General features: G+C 55.2%; 1 protein-coding gene across 5 annotated transcripts in view; it reads right to left on the reverse strand.

The window, feature by feature from the left end:
• Nucleotides 1-3,647: 3,647 nt before the first annotated feature.
• Nucleotides 3,648-16,479, reverse strand: part of EPN2 (epsin 2) — an 86,849-nt gene continuing 74,017 nt past the window's right edge. For 4 of the 5 annotated variants that reach the window (XM_042914450.1, XM_042914452.1, XM_042914451.1 and 1 more), the window contains 4 exons: nucleotides 11,300-11,473; nucleotides 10,641-10,727; nucleotides 8,389-8,604; nucleotides 6,075-6,463 (listed from right to left, as the gene is read on the reverse strand). In XM_042914450.1, coding sequence (XP_042770384.1) covers nucleotides 6,165-6,463; nucleotides 8,389-8,604; nucleotides 10,641-10,727; nucleotides 11,300-11,473 — 776 coding nt within the window. In that variant the 3' untranslated portion in view covers nucleotides 6,075-6,164. Of the gene's footprint in view, nucleotides 6,464-8,388; nucleotides 8,605-10,640; nucleotides 10,728-11,299; nucleotides 11,474-16,479 lie in introns of all 5 variants that reach the window. The other variant, XM_042914454.1, reaches the window with a different exon arrangement.

Consider the following 16,479-nt stretch of genomic DNA (forward strand, 5'->3'; position numbering starts at 1 on the left):
CGTGACAACTTCACCACCTACGCAGATGACCCTTCCCACGACTTGGCCTCTTCCTCAGCCTCCTCCCTTGCCGTGACCTTGGCCTTGCCCCTCAGCAGCCGCCCATCCCACCACCTGTTTCTTGTTACCAGTGCCTCCAAGAGAGCCACCCAGGCTTCCCCCTCCCAGCCCACTCCCTCCCCACCTTGTGGTTCCTTTCCTGCGGTCCCCCCTCAACAGTCCATTGCATCCGGGTCCTCCAAGCTGCCCACCACCCCCTTCGTGCCGGCCATCAGCCCCTCCTCTCCTTTCCTCCCTGCCCAGTTCAGAACTCACAGTTGTCTGGGAATGTGAACTGGTGCAGCCGCTCTAGAAAACAGTATGGAGGTTCCTCAAGAAACTAAAAACAGAACTACCCTAGGACCCAGCAACTGCACTACTAGGCATTTATCCAAGGGATACAGGTGTGCTGTTTCGAAGGGACACATGCACCCCCGTGTTTCTAGCAGCACTATCGACAATAGGCAAAGAATGGAAAGAGCCCAGATGTCGATGGATGAATGGATAAAGAAGATGTGGTCTATATTTACAATGGAGTATTACTCGGCAATCAAAAAGAATGACATCTTGCCATTTGCAACTACGTGGGTGGAACTGGAGGGTATTGTGCTAAGTGAAATGAGTCAGAGAAAGACAAATATCGTATGACTTCACTCATACGAGGACTTTAAGAGACAAAACAGATGAACATAAGGGAAGGGAAGCAAAAATAATACAAAAACAGGAAGGGGGACAAAACAGAAGAGACTCATAAATATGGAGAACAAACGGAGGGTTACGGGAGGGGTGGTGGGAGGGGGGATGGGCTCAATGGGGGAGGGGCGCTAAGGAATCTACTCCTGAAATCATTGTTGCGCTAGATGCGAACTGATTTGGATGTAAGTTAAAGAAAAAAAAAAAAAAGTCACAGTTGTCACTACAGGCACGTTCATCCGATGCCCTCAACTGCTGTGCCCGTGTCCCCTCCCGTGTCCTCACCCGGCCATCCTGGGCCCTATGAAAGCTAGCCCTGGGCCCGCGCGGTGCTGCGGGGCCGGGGCATGGTCACAGAGGCCAGGACAGGACTGCCAGGCTCGGTCCGCGGCCAGGGCTGCCTCGCGGCTGCAGGCGGACCCCGCTCTCCCCAGCCAGCTCTGCCGGCATCTCAGAGAAAACTCCTCCACGTCTTTGTCCCTCTTCCAACCTCCAGGAGCCCTCACCCTCAGCTGCAGGGCTCACGAGGAGAAGGAAATGATCCAAGACGGCGCCTGGGTGGCTCAGTCAGAAGAGCATGGGACTCTTCATCTTGGGGTTTGTGAGTTTGAGCTCCACGCGGCTCTTGGCTTGCGAACAGCTGCACCCAGTGAAACCCGGGCCCTCCACATGCCTCTCCTCTCTCCTCCTCACCTTCCTGTAGCTCTGAGGGGCCGAACCCCTCCCATCAGGCCCAGCGTGCCAGCACCGATGACGTAGCGTGCTTCACCCTCCTCTCGTCCTCTTCCATTTTGCAGTTAAAAAAATTTTTTTAATGTTTATTTTTGAGAGAGAGAGAGAGCATGAGCAGGGGAGGGGCAGAGAGAGAGGGAGACACAGAATCCGAAGCAGGCTCCAGAGTCCGAGCTGTCAGCACAGAGCCCGACGCGGGGCTCGAACTCACGAGCTGTGAGATTGTGACCTGAGCTGAAGTCAGATGCTCAACCGACTGAGCCACCCAGGTGCCTCTGTTTTGCAGTTTTTTAATTTATCAACATTTTCTTATTAACATGTTTAAACATGGAAAAAGCTGGAATGTCCCAGTGAATGGCCGGCTGCATATTAGCCGCCTAGACTCCTGTCGCCATCTCCCCACCCTTGCGTTCGCCTTCCCCCTTCCATCCGTCCAAGTTTTAGTGCAAAATAGACCTCAGACATCACTACACCTCCTTCTGCAACATGTCAGCACGCCTCTCCTTAACTAGGGTTCGGTACTTGTTTTTCAGGTGCCATTTCTTTTGAGGGGACATTTACGTGCAATGAAATGCAGAAATCTTAATTTTCACGCACGCGCTGAGTTTCCACCAATGCGTACCCTTCATCCTCCTTGTCAAGGTGTAGAATGTGACCATCTCCTCAGAAAGCTGCCTCGTGCCTCTTCCCAGTCAGGAGGATGCTAGAAACTTCAGAAGCTGAGGGTATTCTGTGCCTGGGAACTGGGGAAGCAGGGTGGAGATCTGTGACCATCCACACAAAGAACAGTCAAAGGGGATGGCCCCGAGGTCACCCCTCGCTGTTCCCTCTGTCCTCCACCGTGAGAAAGCTGTGTGCTCACTAGAACATCTCCTTTTTCTCCTCGGCTCACAAGAAGACTGCGTTTTCCCAGGGCCCCGTGGTACACAGGTGGGTCCCTGTGAGTTGTTCTGGCCAAAGAAACGTAGGTTTGAAAGATGTTCGTTCACCACTCATAGGCCCGACCCATTTCAAACCTCCCTTGAGCGATCCTTGCACTTGGAAAGCTAGCACAGTGAAGCGGTGAGCTCAGGAAAGCTGAATGACAGAAACGGCGAATCCAGAACTTTGGGGGCATGGAGAGGTTGGAAAAGGAATTGGTTTCTAGAAGCCGATGGGACTTGGGGGAACAGATAAGAAACAGACGGGAAGAGGGAAGAAACAAAACTGGTTGGGACACTAAAGTCCTAGTAAAACTTCTCATCGGGACAAGTAGCCTCCCGGGAAGTATCAGGTTTAGGGGGTGACGCTCCTCCCGTTATCCCAAATGGCCTCAACAGGGGCTGCAGGAAGTTGGAACAATATGAGGGTAAGACAGCAAGGAAATAGGGCAGAATTCTGTGTATGCTTGTTCTCTACTGCCGTGTAACAAATTACCCCCACATACGCTCTCTGGTGGTTCTGTGTGCGACCCTAGGATGCTGCCCTCGGGGGTAGGGGTACACTCTATGTGCAAAAGGATGAAATCTGCATTTGGTGGCCACAAGGCCTGCTGTGACAGACCAGCCACGTTAACCCAACTCACATCCCGTCCCCCAGGGCACAAAGGAAGCCTGCATTCCCCCCTTTCCCTGCTCCTAGCTGGAGCCCTGGGGCCGGTGCTGGCGAGGGTTCGGGGAGAAGCCACCGCCAGACTTGGCCCTCGTGAAACCTCACACTCCTCGCTCTGCTCGCTCACTGCCTTCCCCGCAGACCTCAGGGCCACGTGTGTCGAAGATGGCAGTGTAGCGAGAAGGAGCAGCTGGGGTCCCCGATCACTGCTTGGAGAGCCGCCCGACCAACCAGGCACTGGACTCTGTAAGAAGTAAGCGGGTTGTCATGCCACGGACAGGTGGCTTTCGACGCAGCGTAACCCAGGGCACCCTGGCAGAGGGGCGCTCCCAGCTGCTCTGGACTCAGGCAAACCCTCCCCAGGGTCCCTGCTGAGTCCTGCTCCCGGAGCGGACGCCAGGCCAGGTCTTCGGCCGAGAGGTGCGTGTGCAGGGCTGCCCCGGGGCAGAATTTGGGGCGAGGGGCCCTCACGGGGCATGCACCTCGCCACCGTTCCCCCTGCTCCTGCCCACCCCTCTCCTGCGTGGCGGGACTGACGTGCAGATGGGGGTGAGGGAAGGACACAGCCAGAAACCGCATCATGATACAAATGATAAATTATATTTGTACAGTAAATAAGTATCAATAGTCAACACAAGTTCAAAACCAGCCACCGGCCCCTGGGACTGAGAAAAGGGCTGGGTGACACCCCTACCACGGTGCCCATCGGGAGGGGGCGTGAGGGCATGTGTGTTACACGTGTGGCAGCGGCCGGTGGCTTCATGATCAGTGCAGCAGGCAACAGGGACGAGGCGCCTGGGACGGGCCTGGGCCGGGAGGCGGGGAGGGACGGGGGTCTCCTGGGGCCTCGGTGGCCCAGTGGCTACCATGTGGGGGCCTCAAAGTCACGTCAGGAAGGGGTCTTGACTGTGACCAAGAATCACTGGCCAAGTAGTCAGGTTTGGTCTGCTGGCCTGTGACGGGGTCCGGGCTCGCACCATACGAGTGAAAGCACCTCCCTGGGGAAGCGGCCTGCAGAGGCCCCTCCCCCAGGTCGGAAGAGGCCAGACGCCGCCGGGGCCCGTGGTCCAGCCCCGGGCCTCCGGCTCTGGCCGAGGTGTGGCCGGTTAGGAGCTCCGGCGGTGGCTCCTGGGGCCGGAGGACGGCCTCTCGGAGCAGCACGGTGAGCTTGTAAAAACAGCAAACAGGAGTGGCCTGAGAAGGCAATTCTGACTCCGCCCACTCGCCACCGGGCATCTTACGGCTCTCAGGGCGGTGCTCAGGGTCACATCTCCTCCTGGAACCAGCGAGGGGGCGAAGGATGGCCGGGGGCGGGGTCCGCTGCCCTTGGTGTCGGGGTCGAAAAGTCCAGGGCGGAAAGGAAGACCGGAACGCCCGCCAGGCAGGCTGACCAGATGCGGGATTTGGTGGGGGGGGCCCCCTTCCCTGGGGAGAAGCGCATCCTTTCTGGTCTTTATTTCATGACTTCATACTTTTCTTACAGTGGTGGGGGGCGGGGGGAAGCAGGGGGGGGGGTGAGATTAGTGCACGTTTGTTAAAAATCTATTGTGTGAGAAGGACTTTTTTTTCCCCCTCCTCTCCAAAATAAGAGATGATTATTTTTAAGTCTGCAGTGTGTGTGTCTGGGGTTCGCAGCCGGGTGGGTCAGGGCCAGCCCCGGTCCCTCACCCCTCTGGGCCCGGAGGCTGTCCCCAGGGAGCCACGGGCACCCCCAGACACCCGCCATCTCCACGCCGTCCCCATCTTCACCCTGAGTGCGGATTAAGACAGAGGAGATCACAGACACAAGGTTCAAGACGCCTCTTCCGTTTCAGATTTCCACTGCCAACGGAAGTCCTTTGTCGATCTGCGCGTGCCTTCAGTTACAAAAGGGAATTAGCCGATACAAACTGGTGAGTCACATTCATACATTGGATTTTTTTTTTTTTCTTTAACTTTCTTGACGGTGGTGTATTGGTAAGAAAAATAGCCTCTGTCAGGATCTAGCCCAAAAGGCTACAAATCAATCAGTTTGGGAAGTCACCAAAAAAAGGGAGTGAAAGAAAGGAAAAGGCAACTGGAGGCTGGGATGTTGTCGTTGTTGCTGTTGTAGGTTTTGTTTTTTTTAAATAAACATCATCTTTTATGTGTAATCAAATTCCCATATTTTTCCCTATAAAGAATCTGCTTTAGTTTTTCCATAAGGCATTTTTTTTGTCTCTTCCTATTTAAATTTTCTTAGAGTTAAAACCATAAATAAGAGCATTTAAACCACTAACATGACACGTGCCAATATCTTAATTGAGCCAGACCTGGTAAATTCTATCAAAACTAGACAGTTAAATAAGAACCACGTTATAAAAATATTAGCCAAAAAAAGACTATTAGATAATTCTGCAAACTCAAATATGAAACTGTACTAAACAAAATATGTGCAAACGTATACAAGCATAGAGCCACGTGGCGGGGTTATGCTCAGATTAGTTTAAAGCTTGCTCTAGTGGATTTAATTCGAGTTGTTCCATGGTGGTGGTGGTTACTTTGAACTCACACACGAGTCAAAGGAAAATAAAATATGCACAACCACGTCCCCAAAAGGTGAGCGTCTCATGGAGCTGGTGCTTCATTCCGTCCACACCTGGGACTGCCTGGGTCCTGCTAGGGCTGGAGGTCAGGGGCAAAGACACGGTGGCTGTCCCAAGGCCCGGGCCAGGCAGCGTCCCAGAGGCCCTCGGGCTGAGGTTCAGGGCAAGGGCGACACGGACAATTCCCGCCCCCTCGTCCAAGGCCCCAGAGAGCTGGCCAATCTCCACAGGAGCCGGGACCTCACGCTCGGGGTGGGGGGTGGGGGGGACGCGGGGAGGCGACCGGGAAGGGTCGGGCTACAGGCCAGGGACGGGCGAGCGGCGGCCTCAGAAGGCGCGGAGACCCGCGTGCCGGGTCTGACGTCTAGCAGGCCGGCCGCCGCTCGAGTCTGAGGATCGGGGCCGTAGAGGCAACCCTTTTATCAGGAAGCCGGAAGTGGAAAGCCCTAACACCCACCCCCCCCTTCTGCAATCGAGTCCCTGCTGGGCGTCCTCAGGCACAGGTGCTCTGGGCATTCGCTCTGTGGTGGGTCCCAGGCCCGGGCACTAGAGGAGGAAAGGGTTGGTTGTGCCGGCGGCCTGAGCTGCCGACGGGGGGATGCCCACACTGCCCCCCATGTTCATCGTGGCGGGGCCCAGTGGCGTCAGGGAGGAACCGCTGCCCCCCAGAGCTGGGTGCGGGGCTGTGGAGGTCATGGAGGCCACAGCCACGGGCTCCACCCCCGGGCTCGGCCCAAAGGACGTGCTGGTCCCCAGGACTGGGCTCCCCCGCAGCTGGTTCAGCGTCAGCGGCTGGGGCTGGTTCACCTGGAAGGGGTTGACAGGGGCCGAGGATGCGGCTGCACCTGAGGAGAGAGCAGGAGGGACAGCGGCCCTCGTCAGGACAACATCCATCCCCAGGTCCAAGGGCCGGAAGCTGGCGGCCACCGGGAGCACGTGCTCTCCGCAGTCCACCCCTCTGGGAACAGCCCTTCCCGGCGCCCGCTGTTTCGCACACGCTATTCTGCACGCGCACACGCATCTGCCGGCTGGGTCTCCGGTGTCCGCGTGAGGAGACCGAGGCTGTGAGAGGCCAAGGGACTCATCCAGAGTCCCAAAGCCTGAATGGGGCAGTGCCAGCAACGTGCCCAGCTCGTGGGGCTCCCTCACGACGAACAGCCGGCACTGCTCCCGTGTTCCGCGTGCCACGCTCCGTGACCACGGGGGGCCGGGAATGAGGAGGGCAGAGGGGGAGCTGGGAACTGCTGCTGGAGGGTGGCAGTCCCCATGCTGGGCCCTGGGACCCAAGGGCTGGCATGATAAAGGCTCTGAGAAGCCCCGCAGTCAAGAAGTGCATGCAGCCATGTCTTACCCAGCATGTCCAGAATTTATCATACGTCATAAAACCTTTCCCCAGCTTTCAGCAAAAATGTCCGTTGATGTTCTGCCAAAAACGCGAGAGCTGCCAGCACTGAGTCTCCAAAGCAGCCCAGCCCCAGAGCACGAAGGCTGCCTGCTGAGGGCACCCCCACAGGTCACCACCAGGAGACGCTGCCCTGCCCGCTCTCTGCCCCACCCTGGGGAGACACACGCCCTGCTGAGGGCACAGCCAGCGTCCCCGCACCAGCCCCTGGTAACCCTGCAGATCAGCCCTGCTGGAGCAGGGCCACCTTAGAGGTAGCAGAAGCCCCCTGAGGAGGGATGGCGAGGCGCCGCCGGGTGAGTGGTGGGGGGAGGGATGGCGGGCCACCGGGGGGAGGGGGGGGAAGGCCAGCCTGGCTTAGACACTGGGTTCTCATCCTGCACAGGGAGCAAGGAGCAACCACGTCCTTGCCCATCACAGGGTTGGGCAGGACCAGGCCCTCCACACACCCCACTTCTGCCCCAGGGTCCCCACCCTCAACTCTTCTAAGTCCTGGGGTCCCTCTTTTCTGCAGGGTTCTATGAGGGGCCGCAGCCCAGGGCTTCAGATCTGTCTTGCGGTGCGCTTCAGACTGAACGCCCTGAATGTGATAACATCCCGGCCCTTGGGGCTCCCAAGGCCTTGCTGGGAAATCTCGGGGGCGTTGGTCCCCAGAGGGAGAGGGTTATCTGGGCTGGGTGCCGAGAAGGACTGTGATCTCCCACCGGAGAGAGGGCGCTCCGGGCAGGGAAAGCAGAGGGGCTCGGGGCAGCTGAGGGTGTGAGTGCAGGGGCAGAGAAGGCAGGGCCAAGCCGGCCACAGCAGCCCTGGACGCTAAAGCAAGGGCTGGGGGCTTGTCCACACGGAGCCTTTGAGGGTGGAGAGTGGGCCTTTAGAAGGAGCCTGCCGGCAGGGAGGACACACACAGGGATGGGAAGGTGGGGTTCCGAGCCCTGGAAAGGCAGAATCCAGCCCCTCGCGGGGCTGAAGTGAGGGTCCATGGGTCCCTGGAAAGTGGCCCCCAGAGAGTGGAAAGCTGGGCAGCAAACTCCGGCCCCTCCTCACCCCACCACTGCCCTCGCCCGGCCAGGAGGCGGTGCTTGCCGGAGGGTCTCCCTGGCCAAGGGCACCGCGTCAGGGACAGCTTCCGCTCAGGGGTCTCGGTCTACCTGAGGAGAGGGGCCGTCTGCCAGCCCCCACCCCACCACTGCACACCGGCGTTCACACCCCTGCCCGCTGAAGCCCAGCAATTGAGGCCATGCCTCTGAGCATCTGGCACCACCGTGTGGGACATGGCAGGAAGCGCCCCCCGAGGGATGGAGGAGAGGTCAGGGCCCAAGGCCTGCCCCAAACCCGTTCTCAGGAAGGGCGGCCGGGAGGTGCGCATACCTGGTGCCAGGAACGGGTTGAGGGACTGGGCTGGCGGGGCTGGCCTGGTCACCAGCGAGTCCAGGTTCACCAGGGCCGCGTTGGGGCCCAGGAAGGACTCTGGGGTTTTCCGGGAGCTGCTGGGCTTGCTCGAGGCGGCGGTCAGGGGCTGAGACTCAAAGGGGTCGGGGCTTGTAGTTCCGTTGTTTTGGGACGGTGGAGAGGCCACTGCCTCAGCTGCAAGATAGGGACACACGCGGGCACAGTGAGAGCGGAGGGTGGGGCCCCGAGACGCCAACCCCAGGAGAGTCCCAAGCGAGACACAGGCATTCCGGGGGGCACCCCGCGTGGCCACGCAGAAGACGGGATGTTCGGTGCAGGGCCGTTTCCAACAGACCCGACCGGGGACAGTCGGCCACAGGGGCAGCTCCCAGGACCCCCGGTTCACGTAACCAAACCCAGAGCGCAGGGACAGAAGACGCGATGATGAGGGAAGAGCCGTATCACAACGTTACGTGAAAACAAGCAGGTGACAAGACAACGCAGACAGCATGACTCCCCCCCGCCAAAATACCGGGGTGCTCCTTCAGGTTGCTGGCTGGGCACGAGCAGCTTACTTTTTGGTGTGTGTTCACTGTCCATTTTCTACAATGAACGTGAATTTCTTGATGGAGAAGAAAGCAAATTATTTTCAAAAATTCAGCCAACAGAGGGTGTACTGAGACAGGCTGGTGGGAACGCAGTGTGCTTGGCCAAGATGCAACGCGGCAATGGGGTTAAGGGTTCTTAAAAATGGTCATACTCTCCACTCGGTAATCCCATTTCTAGGAATCCAGTCTTGGGAAATAATGCGAAATGTGAACAGGGATGTAAGCACCAGGCTGTTCACAGCAGCATTATTTACTTGAGCGAAACCTGGAATCAACCTAAAATGTCCTCCCAAAAGTTACAGATCAAATAAATTACCGCTGAGCAATGCAAGCAGAATATTACACAGCGATGGAATAGTTGCTAAAGTCTTTTTTTTTTTTATGTCCTGAGAAAAATTTTTCCATTTTTCAATCCGTTGTTCTTCTGTAAAGGAGGAGAGGGGGGAGGACCCAACTCCATCGGACAGTATGAGCTAAACAAAAAAGACCGTATACACAGAGCCCAGAAAACATACACAGCGGCTGGGGTGGGTGGAAGGATTACAGATGATTTTCATTTCCTTCCACAAACTTTCCCAAATTTTCTGCAGGGGAAATAGCTCTAGAATTGGGGGTACCTATTTTGCAAGTCCACGGAACGATGTCCACACAAAGAAGCCACACCGCCTTCTCGCTGAGGCACGTGTGGGTGGGCCAGGACAGTTAGGTTGTAAGTTGGCCCGCAGAGGACACGCATGGCATTTTGTTTTTTTAACGCAGCGAAAGAAAGACCCCAAGAAGCAGCACGTTCTATGTGGCCTCTGGTCCCCTGAGCTGAGAGGGGGCCCGAGGGGTGACCCGGGGCACCAGGCTGCTCGTACCTTAGACCAGGGCCAGCCAGGCCTGTAGCTGTAGCTGGGGGAAGGGGTGGGAGGAGGTGGGAGGGAGGAAGGGGGTGGGGTGGGGGGCAAATGGAGAACGGGGAGGGCACGGGGAGAAGCTGAGAGAGGAAAGAGAAAGGAGAGAAGTTGCTCTATGTAGCTGGGAGGCGTGGCCGGAGACGGACAGAGACAGCCTGGCTCTGTCCCTGGCCTCTGGCCTCGGCCCCCTCCCCCTGGTCCGGTCTCTCTGTACCCTACCTGCCCTGATGCCCCGCCAGCCCCGGGGGCACTGGGCCTGGGCCTCTGACAGGCACTGGGTGAGAGCCACAACGGGGGTGACGAAGTCGGGCAGAGACACCGTGTCCAGGCCCAGAGCTCAGGCTGTCTGCAAAAGGGGCAGCTTGGGGAGTGGGGACTCCGGAGGAAAGAAGACAGTCATAGCGGCTCAGGCTGGACACCGGGGGCCCATGCTGGGCTGGGGCTCGTGCAGGCAGCCTCTGGGGTTTGGGGGCGGGGCCGAGGCAGAGAGGTGAATGAGACAGGAAACCCAGGCCCGACACCAGGACGGGGTGAAAGAAAAACCCAACCGCATGACTTTTCACTGCCAATGTGTGAATTCCTGCAATCAGCCACTTACAGCTCCCGAGACCAAAACACAACAAAATGCAGGAAGTCGATAGGTCTTGAAAGCCGATTATTTCTGCAACAACTGGGCTGGTCAAAGGCACAGACGTTATGGAAACGACTACCATCTTTCACATACCTGTTCTTTTTGAAGTTCGGAGGTTGTCAAATTCAGAAAAGTCATCTTTAATTGTACCATTCAAATTACTGAAGAGATCAAAGGCCCCTGGGTGAACATAAGAGGCCGGTGACTGTGGGCACATCAACATGACCCCGCGATTCTGCCGTCCAGTCTACAACCCAGGGGTGTGCTGGGAGCAGGAGGGGAGAGGTCTACCCCATCGCACGGGGCTCAGGGTCACCTGGTGGTCTGGGAGGGGGCCAGGCCGAGGATCCTGGCCTCCCAGGACATGGTGTGGGGGCGCCTGCCTGCGACTGCTCCCGCCTGCCCCAACCCCAGACTGAAGGAGGCGCTAACGTGGGTGGAGGTACTTGGGAGCTAGGTTTCGAGACTTGGATAGAGCCTGTAGGAAGCTACTGGAAGGAGCGCCCAGAGGGTAGCCTGCCCAGACCCCCTCGGGAAGCTCCCTCTGGACAGAGGCACGGTGCCCAGAAGACCTGTGAGCTCACCCTTCACGGTGGGCTTGTGGCATCGGGAGACTGGGGACAAAGGCTGTAGGTGATGGGGTAGCAGCAGCAAATGTAGGCAAACCCACAGATCCCACGCCACAGAGCCAGAAGAGGGGAAGGCATGGGGCCCAAAGGGGCCCTCGGAGCCTGGGCAGAGGGAGGTCTCACCAGTGGCCGAAACAGGCTTGGCGGCCGAGGCTGCGGCCCAGGCGTCGGCTGTTTTCCCAGCACTGGGGGCCTGCTGCTGTGGGGCTGCCCAGGGGTCCGAGCCCTTGGAGACGGAGGGTATGCTGGCTCCGGTGGGCACTCCCCACGGGTCGACGGGGGCAGCTGGCTTGGCACCTGTGGAAAGGCAGGGTAGGCTCAGATACATCCTCGGAGAGCACTGGGCGGCTGGGGAGAGAAAGGAGAGGACGCTGGGCCCCATGTCAAGACAGGCAGTCACCCAAAGGGTGCTGTCCCACGCCAGCAAAGCTGGACAGAGCTGAAGGCCAGGGCCGACAGCCATCGGGGGTGCCCACCCCGGGGAGTGCACTGGGCCTGGCCTGCTGGGAAGGGACCAGACAGGAAACCGCGGAGAACCTTTCCAAAGTCCCCGCCATACACGGTCTCGCGAGGAGCCTCCCGAGCTAAGTTCGAGCACGTCTCCCCGGAGTCCACAGGCTTCCTCCAAGGAACGAGCCCTGCCCATCTGCTGCTCCAGCCACAGGCCCTGGCAGCATCCCGTCCCCACTTGCTTTGAGTGGTTTCTGCTTTTGACAGACGGTGAATAAAACAGAGGTGTATGTGAAAAGGAATCAGAAGCAAATGCCTATGTACCTAGGCAATAAAATGTTTTCAAACCGTCAGTGGCAAATCAACTTAGTGGGTCACAACCGGTTTTCAAAAGAGTAAAAGAGAATGCACCTAATATAAGGGGTTGATCCTGTTGTACCAGTCCTTCACCTCGGTCACACACAGATACGGGGCGTTTCTCACGAGTAAGCACGGACACACAACCTGCACCTGTAGCTTCTGATGGAGTCACAACAATGTTTAAAAGCCACAGCTTGGCTGTCAGCCTGGGTGGCCCAATCGGTTAAGTGTCTGACATCATCAGCTCAGGTCATGATCTCAGGGTCTGTGAGTTCGAGCCCCGCATTAGGCTCTGTGCTGACAGCTCGGAGCCTAGAGTCAGCTTCAGATCCTGTCTCTGTCTCTGCCCCTCCCCCGCTTGTGCTCTGTCTCTCCCTCAAAAACAAACATGCGAAAAAGTAAAAACAAACTAAAAGCCACTGCTGCCTTTCAGGGAGAAGTGCCCCCCGCAATGGTGGTCCCACCCCAATCCTCATCAATTTCGTGTTAGCCCTTCCTTCGACTTCCCCCTCTACCCCATAGAGGCAGCCTTACACAACCTATCGATCAGCTGTGCCTTTCTTACCTATATATAAATGTACACATCCTGTACGGCCTGCTCTATTCACGCACGCCACATTTTATTTGGGAGATTTCACCTGCGTTGACGTGCAGTGGAAACGTGTTCCTTTTTATGGTTGTATAATATTCCGCTCCGTGGCGGGGCGGGGGGTGCCCACATGTGATTGGTCCGCTGAAGGCACTGGCTAGGTTTTGCTTTGGTTCTCATCCCCAAGTGCGCTCATACGTGTGAGGCCCTCGGTCGAAGCTCCTTCCCCTTCACCGAGTGATGCCCGTGTGGCCTCCACAGTCATGCCTTATGCTGTGTGGGTGCAAGTCCTGGTGCTCTGGGAACTGCCCCATAATCTCATTAATGTTCCCTGCATTAATGTTCATAATGTTCCATTAATGTTACCTCCCAATTTGTGGCTTTTCTTTTCACTCTCCTTAAGGTATCTTTTTTTTTTTTTTTAATGTTTATTTTTGACAGAGAGAGAGGCAGAGAATGAGCAGGGGAGGGGCAGAGAGAGAGGGAGACACAGAATCTGAAGCAGGCTCCAGGCTCCGAGCTGTCAGCACAGAGCCTGACACGGGGCTCGAACTCACGGACCGCGAGATCGTGTCCTGAGCAGAAGTCAGACACTCAACCGACTGAGCCACCCAGGCTCCCCCTTAAGGTATCTTTTGATGAACAGAGATGTTCTGAAGTTTAATGGGGAGAAACCTATCGGTATTTTCTTTTGTAATTTGTGCTTTTTGTGATGACTAGGAAAGCCTTCCCTACACCTCAAAGGTCTTTTTTTTCTATGTACACATTTCCTTTTTATTCTGTGTGCACATCTCTTGCAAGTGACGATGGCCTAATTCTTCCCAGCCTTCATCCTTTTTCTTTCCTTTTACCGCCTCACTGTGCTGGTTGGGACCACCAGCGTCAACATAAAGCACGAGTGTGGGCAGCCAGTGTCCCTGTCTTGCTCTTACGGGATCAATTTTCAACGTTTTGCATTAAATGGTAGCACTTACCATTTATAGGTTTCTTTCCTTCTAGAAGCCCTTAATCAGGCTCTGGAAGCTCCTCATTATTCCAAGTTTGCTAAGACTTTCACAGTGAATGGCTGATGAATTTTATGAGTTTTAAAATTAAGATGATAGCATGATTTTCCCCTTCTCGTCTGTGATTTGGTACACGTATGTATACGTTTTCTAAGGACGGGGTCCTTGCAAACTTTCTCCTGATGTACTCTATCATTTTTTATATTTTTCATGTTGGTTTAGCAACTATCTGCTTTTTGCATCTGTATTCCTGAGCGGGAGTGGCCTGACAGGTCTGTTCTCACACTGTATGTCCTGTCTGCTTTTGATGCTAAGGTTATGCTAGTCTCATAAAATAGCAGGGTACTCCCTATTTTCCTACCCTCTGAAGGAGTTTGTATAAAGGTGGAATTGTTTCCAGAGTGGTGTTACAATCTGCCAGGAAAGCCCTCCGGGTAGATTGTGGGGTGGGGAGGATTTTTAAGTCCTGACTCGATGCCTTTAATGATGATATAGCACTACCCCTATTTACGGATTTCCTACTGATCTCCGGTCAGCTCTGCTAAGTTTTCCTTCTAAATTTATCCACTTTAAGTTTTCAGATTGAAAGCACAGAGCTGATCAAACAGCCTCTGACTCCGTGTGAAACCTTGGCAGTGTGGGCAGTTATGTCCCCCTGTTTCATTCCTAATAACGCCTGCGTCTTTCCTCCTTATTTAAAAAAAAATTTTTTTTAAGTTTATTTCTTTAGAGAGAGTGAGCTTGAGCAAGGGAGGGTCTCAGAGAGAGAGAGAGAGAGAGAGAGAGAGAGAGAGAGAATGGGAATCCCAAGCAGGTCCGCATTGTCAGCATAGAGTCCAGTGTGGGGTTTGAACCCACAAACCACAGATCATGACCTAAGCCGAAATCAAGAGTCAGACGCTTAACTGACTGAGCCACCCAGGTGCCCCTCCTCCTTATTTTTTAAAATTATTCTTGCCAGAGATCTGTTTTATTTGTTGCTCTTTTCGGTCAGCGATGACTGTCCCGTGTGTTTGTTTTCTAATGCACTCATTTCTGTTCTTATCCTTACTTCATTTCTTCCACTTTCGGTGTCACGTTATTCTGTAAACCGTGAAAGCTACCAGTTCCCCCCTCACTATTGCTTTAGTGGCCCCACAAATTCTGGGATAAAAATATTTACCTTACTAGTTGGTTTTAAGTGTTTTGATTCTCATTAGAATTTCTTCTTTGACTCAAGAATTCAGAGGAGTTTTTCAAATGTCAAGCATATGGAGTTTCTCTAGTCTTCCTTTTGTTGCTGAGGATGTTGTAGTCAGAATGTGTGTTCTAGGTGATCCCGGTTTCCAGAAATGTGCTGAGGCAGGCCTTTTTTTTTTTTTTTTTTTTTTTTTGCCTAGCACAGGATCAAGTCTTTGCTAAGTATTCTGAAGGGGACTGAAAATAATGCGTGTGCTCCTGTCACTGAGAACAACAAATCCGCAGGCTTATGAACTGTGCCGCTCAAATCCTGTTACATTTTTACTACTTTTTGTGAAATGATATGAAATATACATATTGGTCTCTGCACCCTCGGCTCCTGGTCCCGAATTCCTGAAACCCTTGGGATCTCTTAAGTGACCACAGCACTGGGAGAATCTCTTGCTCAGCTGAGGCGACTCTGGCCAGGTTCCTTGGAGGGCTCCTGGCTGGAGCCAGAATAACCAGAAAGACCAAGTCACGATGGGAAGCTGGGACATTTCTGCGGCCTGCAAATGTCACTATTTCACCTTTGCTCCTAAGGAATACCTTCAATGAATCCAGAATTCCGGAGGGTAACAGATGTTTCGCTGGTGTCTCAAAATGTATTTTACCATCATTCTGGCAAGAAAGAGGTTTCCCTAGGAAGGGAATTCAAGGTTGATGGTGTTTCTTCCAGCGCACCCAAGACCTTATTCCACTGCTTGCCAGCAATGGCCATCCTCGTTGAGAAGTCAGCCGTCCGCTTGACTGCCGTCTCTTTTCAGTGGTGCAAATGCTCCCTTGGGTTTATTTAAGACGTTCTCTTCCTTAGGGGCGCCCAGGCGGCTCAGTCAGTTGAATGTCCGACTCTCGATTTCGGCTCAGGTCATGAGCTCACGGTTCGGGGGTTCAAGCCCCGTGTTGGACTCCATACTGAGTGGGGAGCCTGCTTGGGATTCTCTCTCCCCCACTCTCTGCCCTCCACCACCGGCGTTCTCTCTCTCTCTCTCTCTCTCAAAAATAAAATAATGAAACATTAAAATAAAAACTAAAAGATGTTCCCTTCCTGTGGTGTTCTCCAGTCTCCTGCCAATGTGCCCAGGTGGGGATTTCTTTTACTTTATCCTGCTTACGATTCACTAGGCTTCCTGGATCTGAGAAGTAGCACCTTGCCACAAACTTAAAAACCATCAATCATTATCTTTTCAAGCATAAACTCTTCTGGAACTCCAAAGAGATGTGTGTTAGATGTCCTCATTCTGCCTGTGCTTCCCCAGCCACACTGACCTCCCCAGCACCCCCGGACACACAATAGGGCACGTAAACCGCCTGCTGCCTCTGGGCCTTCGAGTCCCTCCGCCTCTCCCCTCCCCGCTTGCCCTCACTAACTCCTCTGGAATCACTCAGCTTTCCTTTAGAGCACCTATCGTTTAGCACCATAACTACTCCTTTGCCTAAGAGTCTCCCTGGGCTGTGACCCCCGTCACGCTCCTCCCCGCTGCAGGTGTGCGGGTGGCTCCTGCGACAATCTGGCTGAGCTCTGAGGTTCAGAGAGGGCAGCAGGAAGGGTGGTGACTGCCAGTGTCAGAGAAGACCAGGGAATGTCCCCCAGGCCTCCAGAGGACTCGCCTCTGGAGCCCAGAGGACTCGCCTCCCTGGGCCCCATTCCCACGCAGGCCCCTCTTAACAGCCCCAGCAGC

This window comes from Panthera leo, chromosome E1 (assembly GCF_018350215.1).
Source record: "Panthera leo isolate Ple1 chromosome E1, P.leo_Ple1_pat1.1, whole genome shotgun sequence".
In the NCBI taxonomy this organism is placed as follows: Eukaryota; Metazoa; Chordata; class Mammalia; order Carnivora; family Felidae; genus Panthera; species Panthera leo.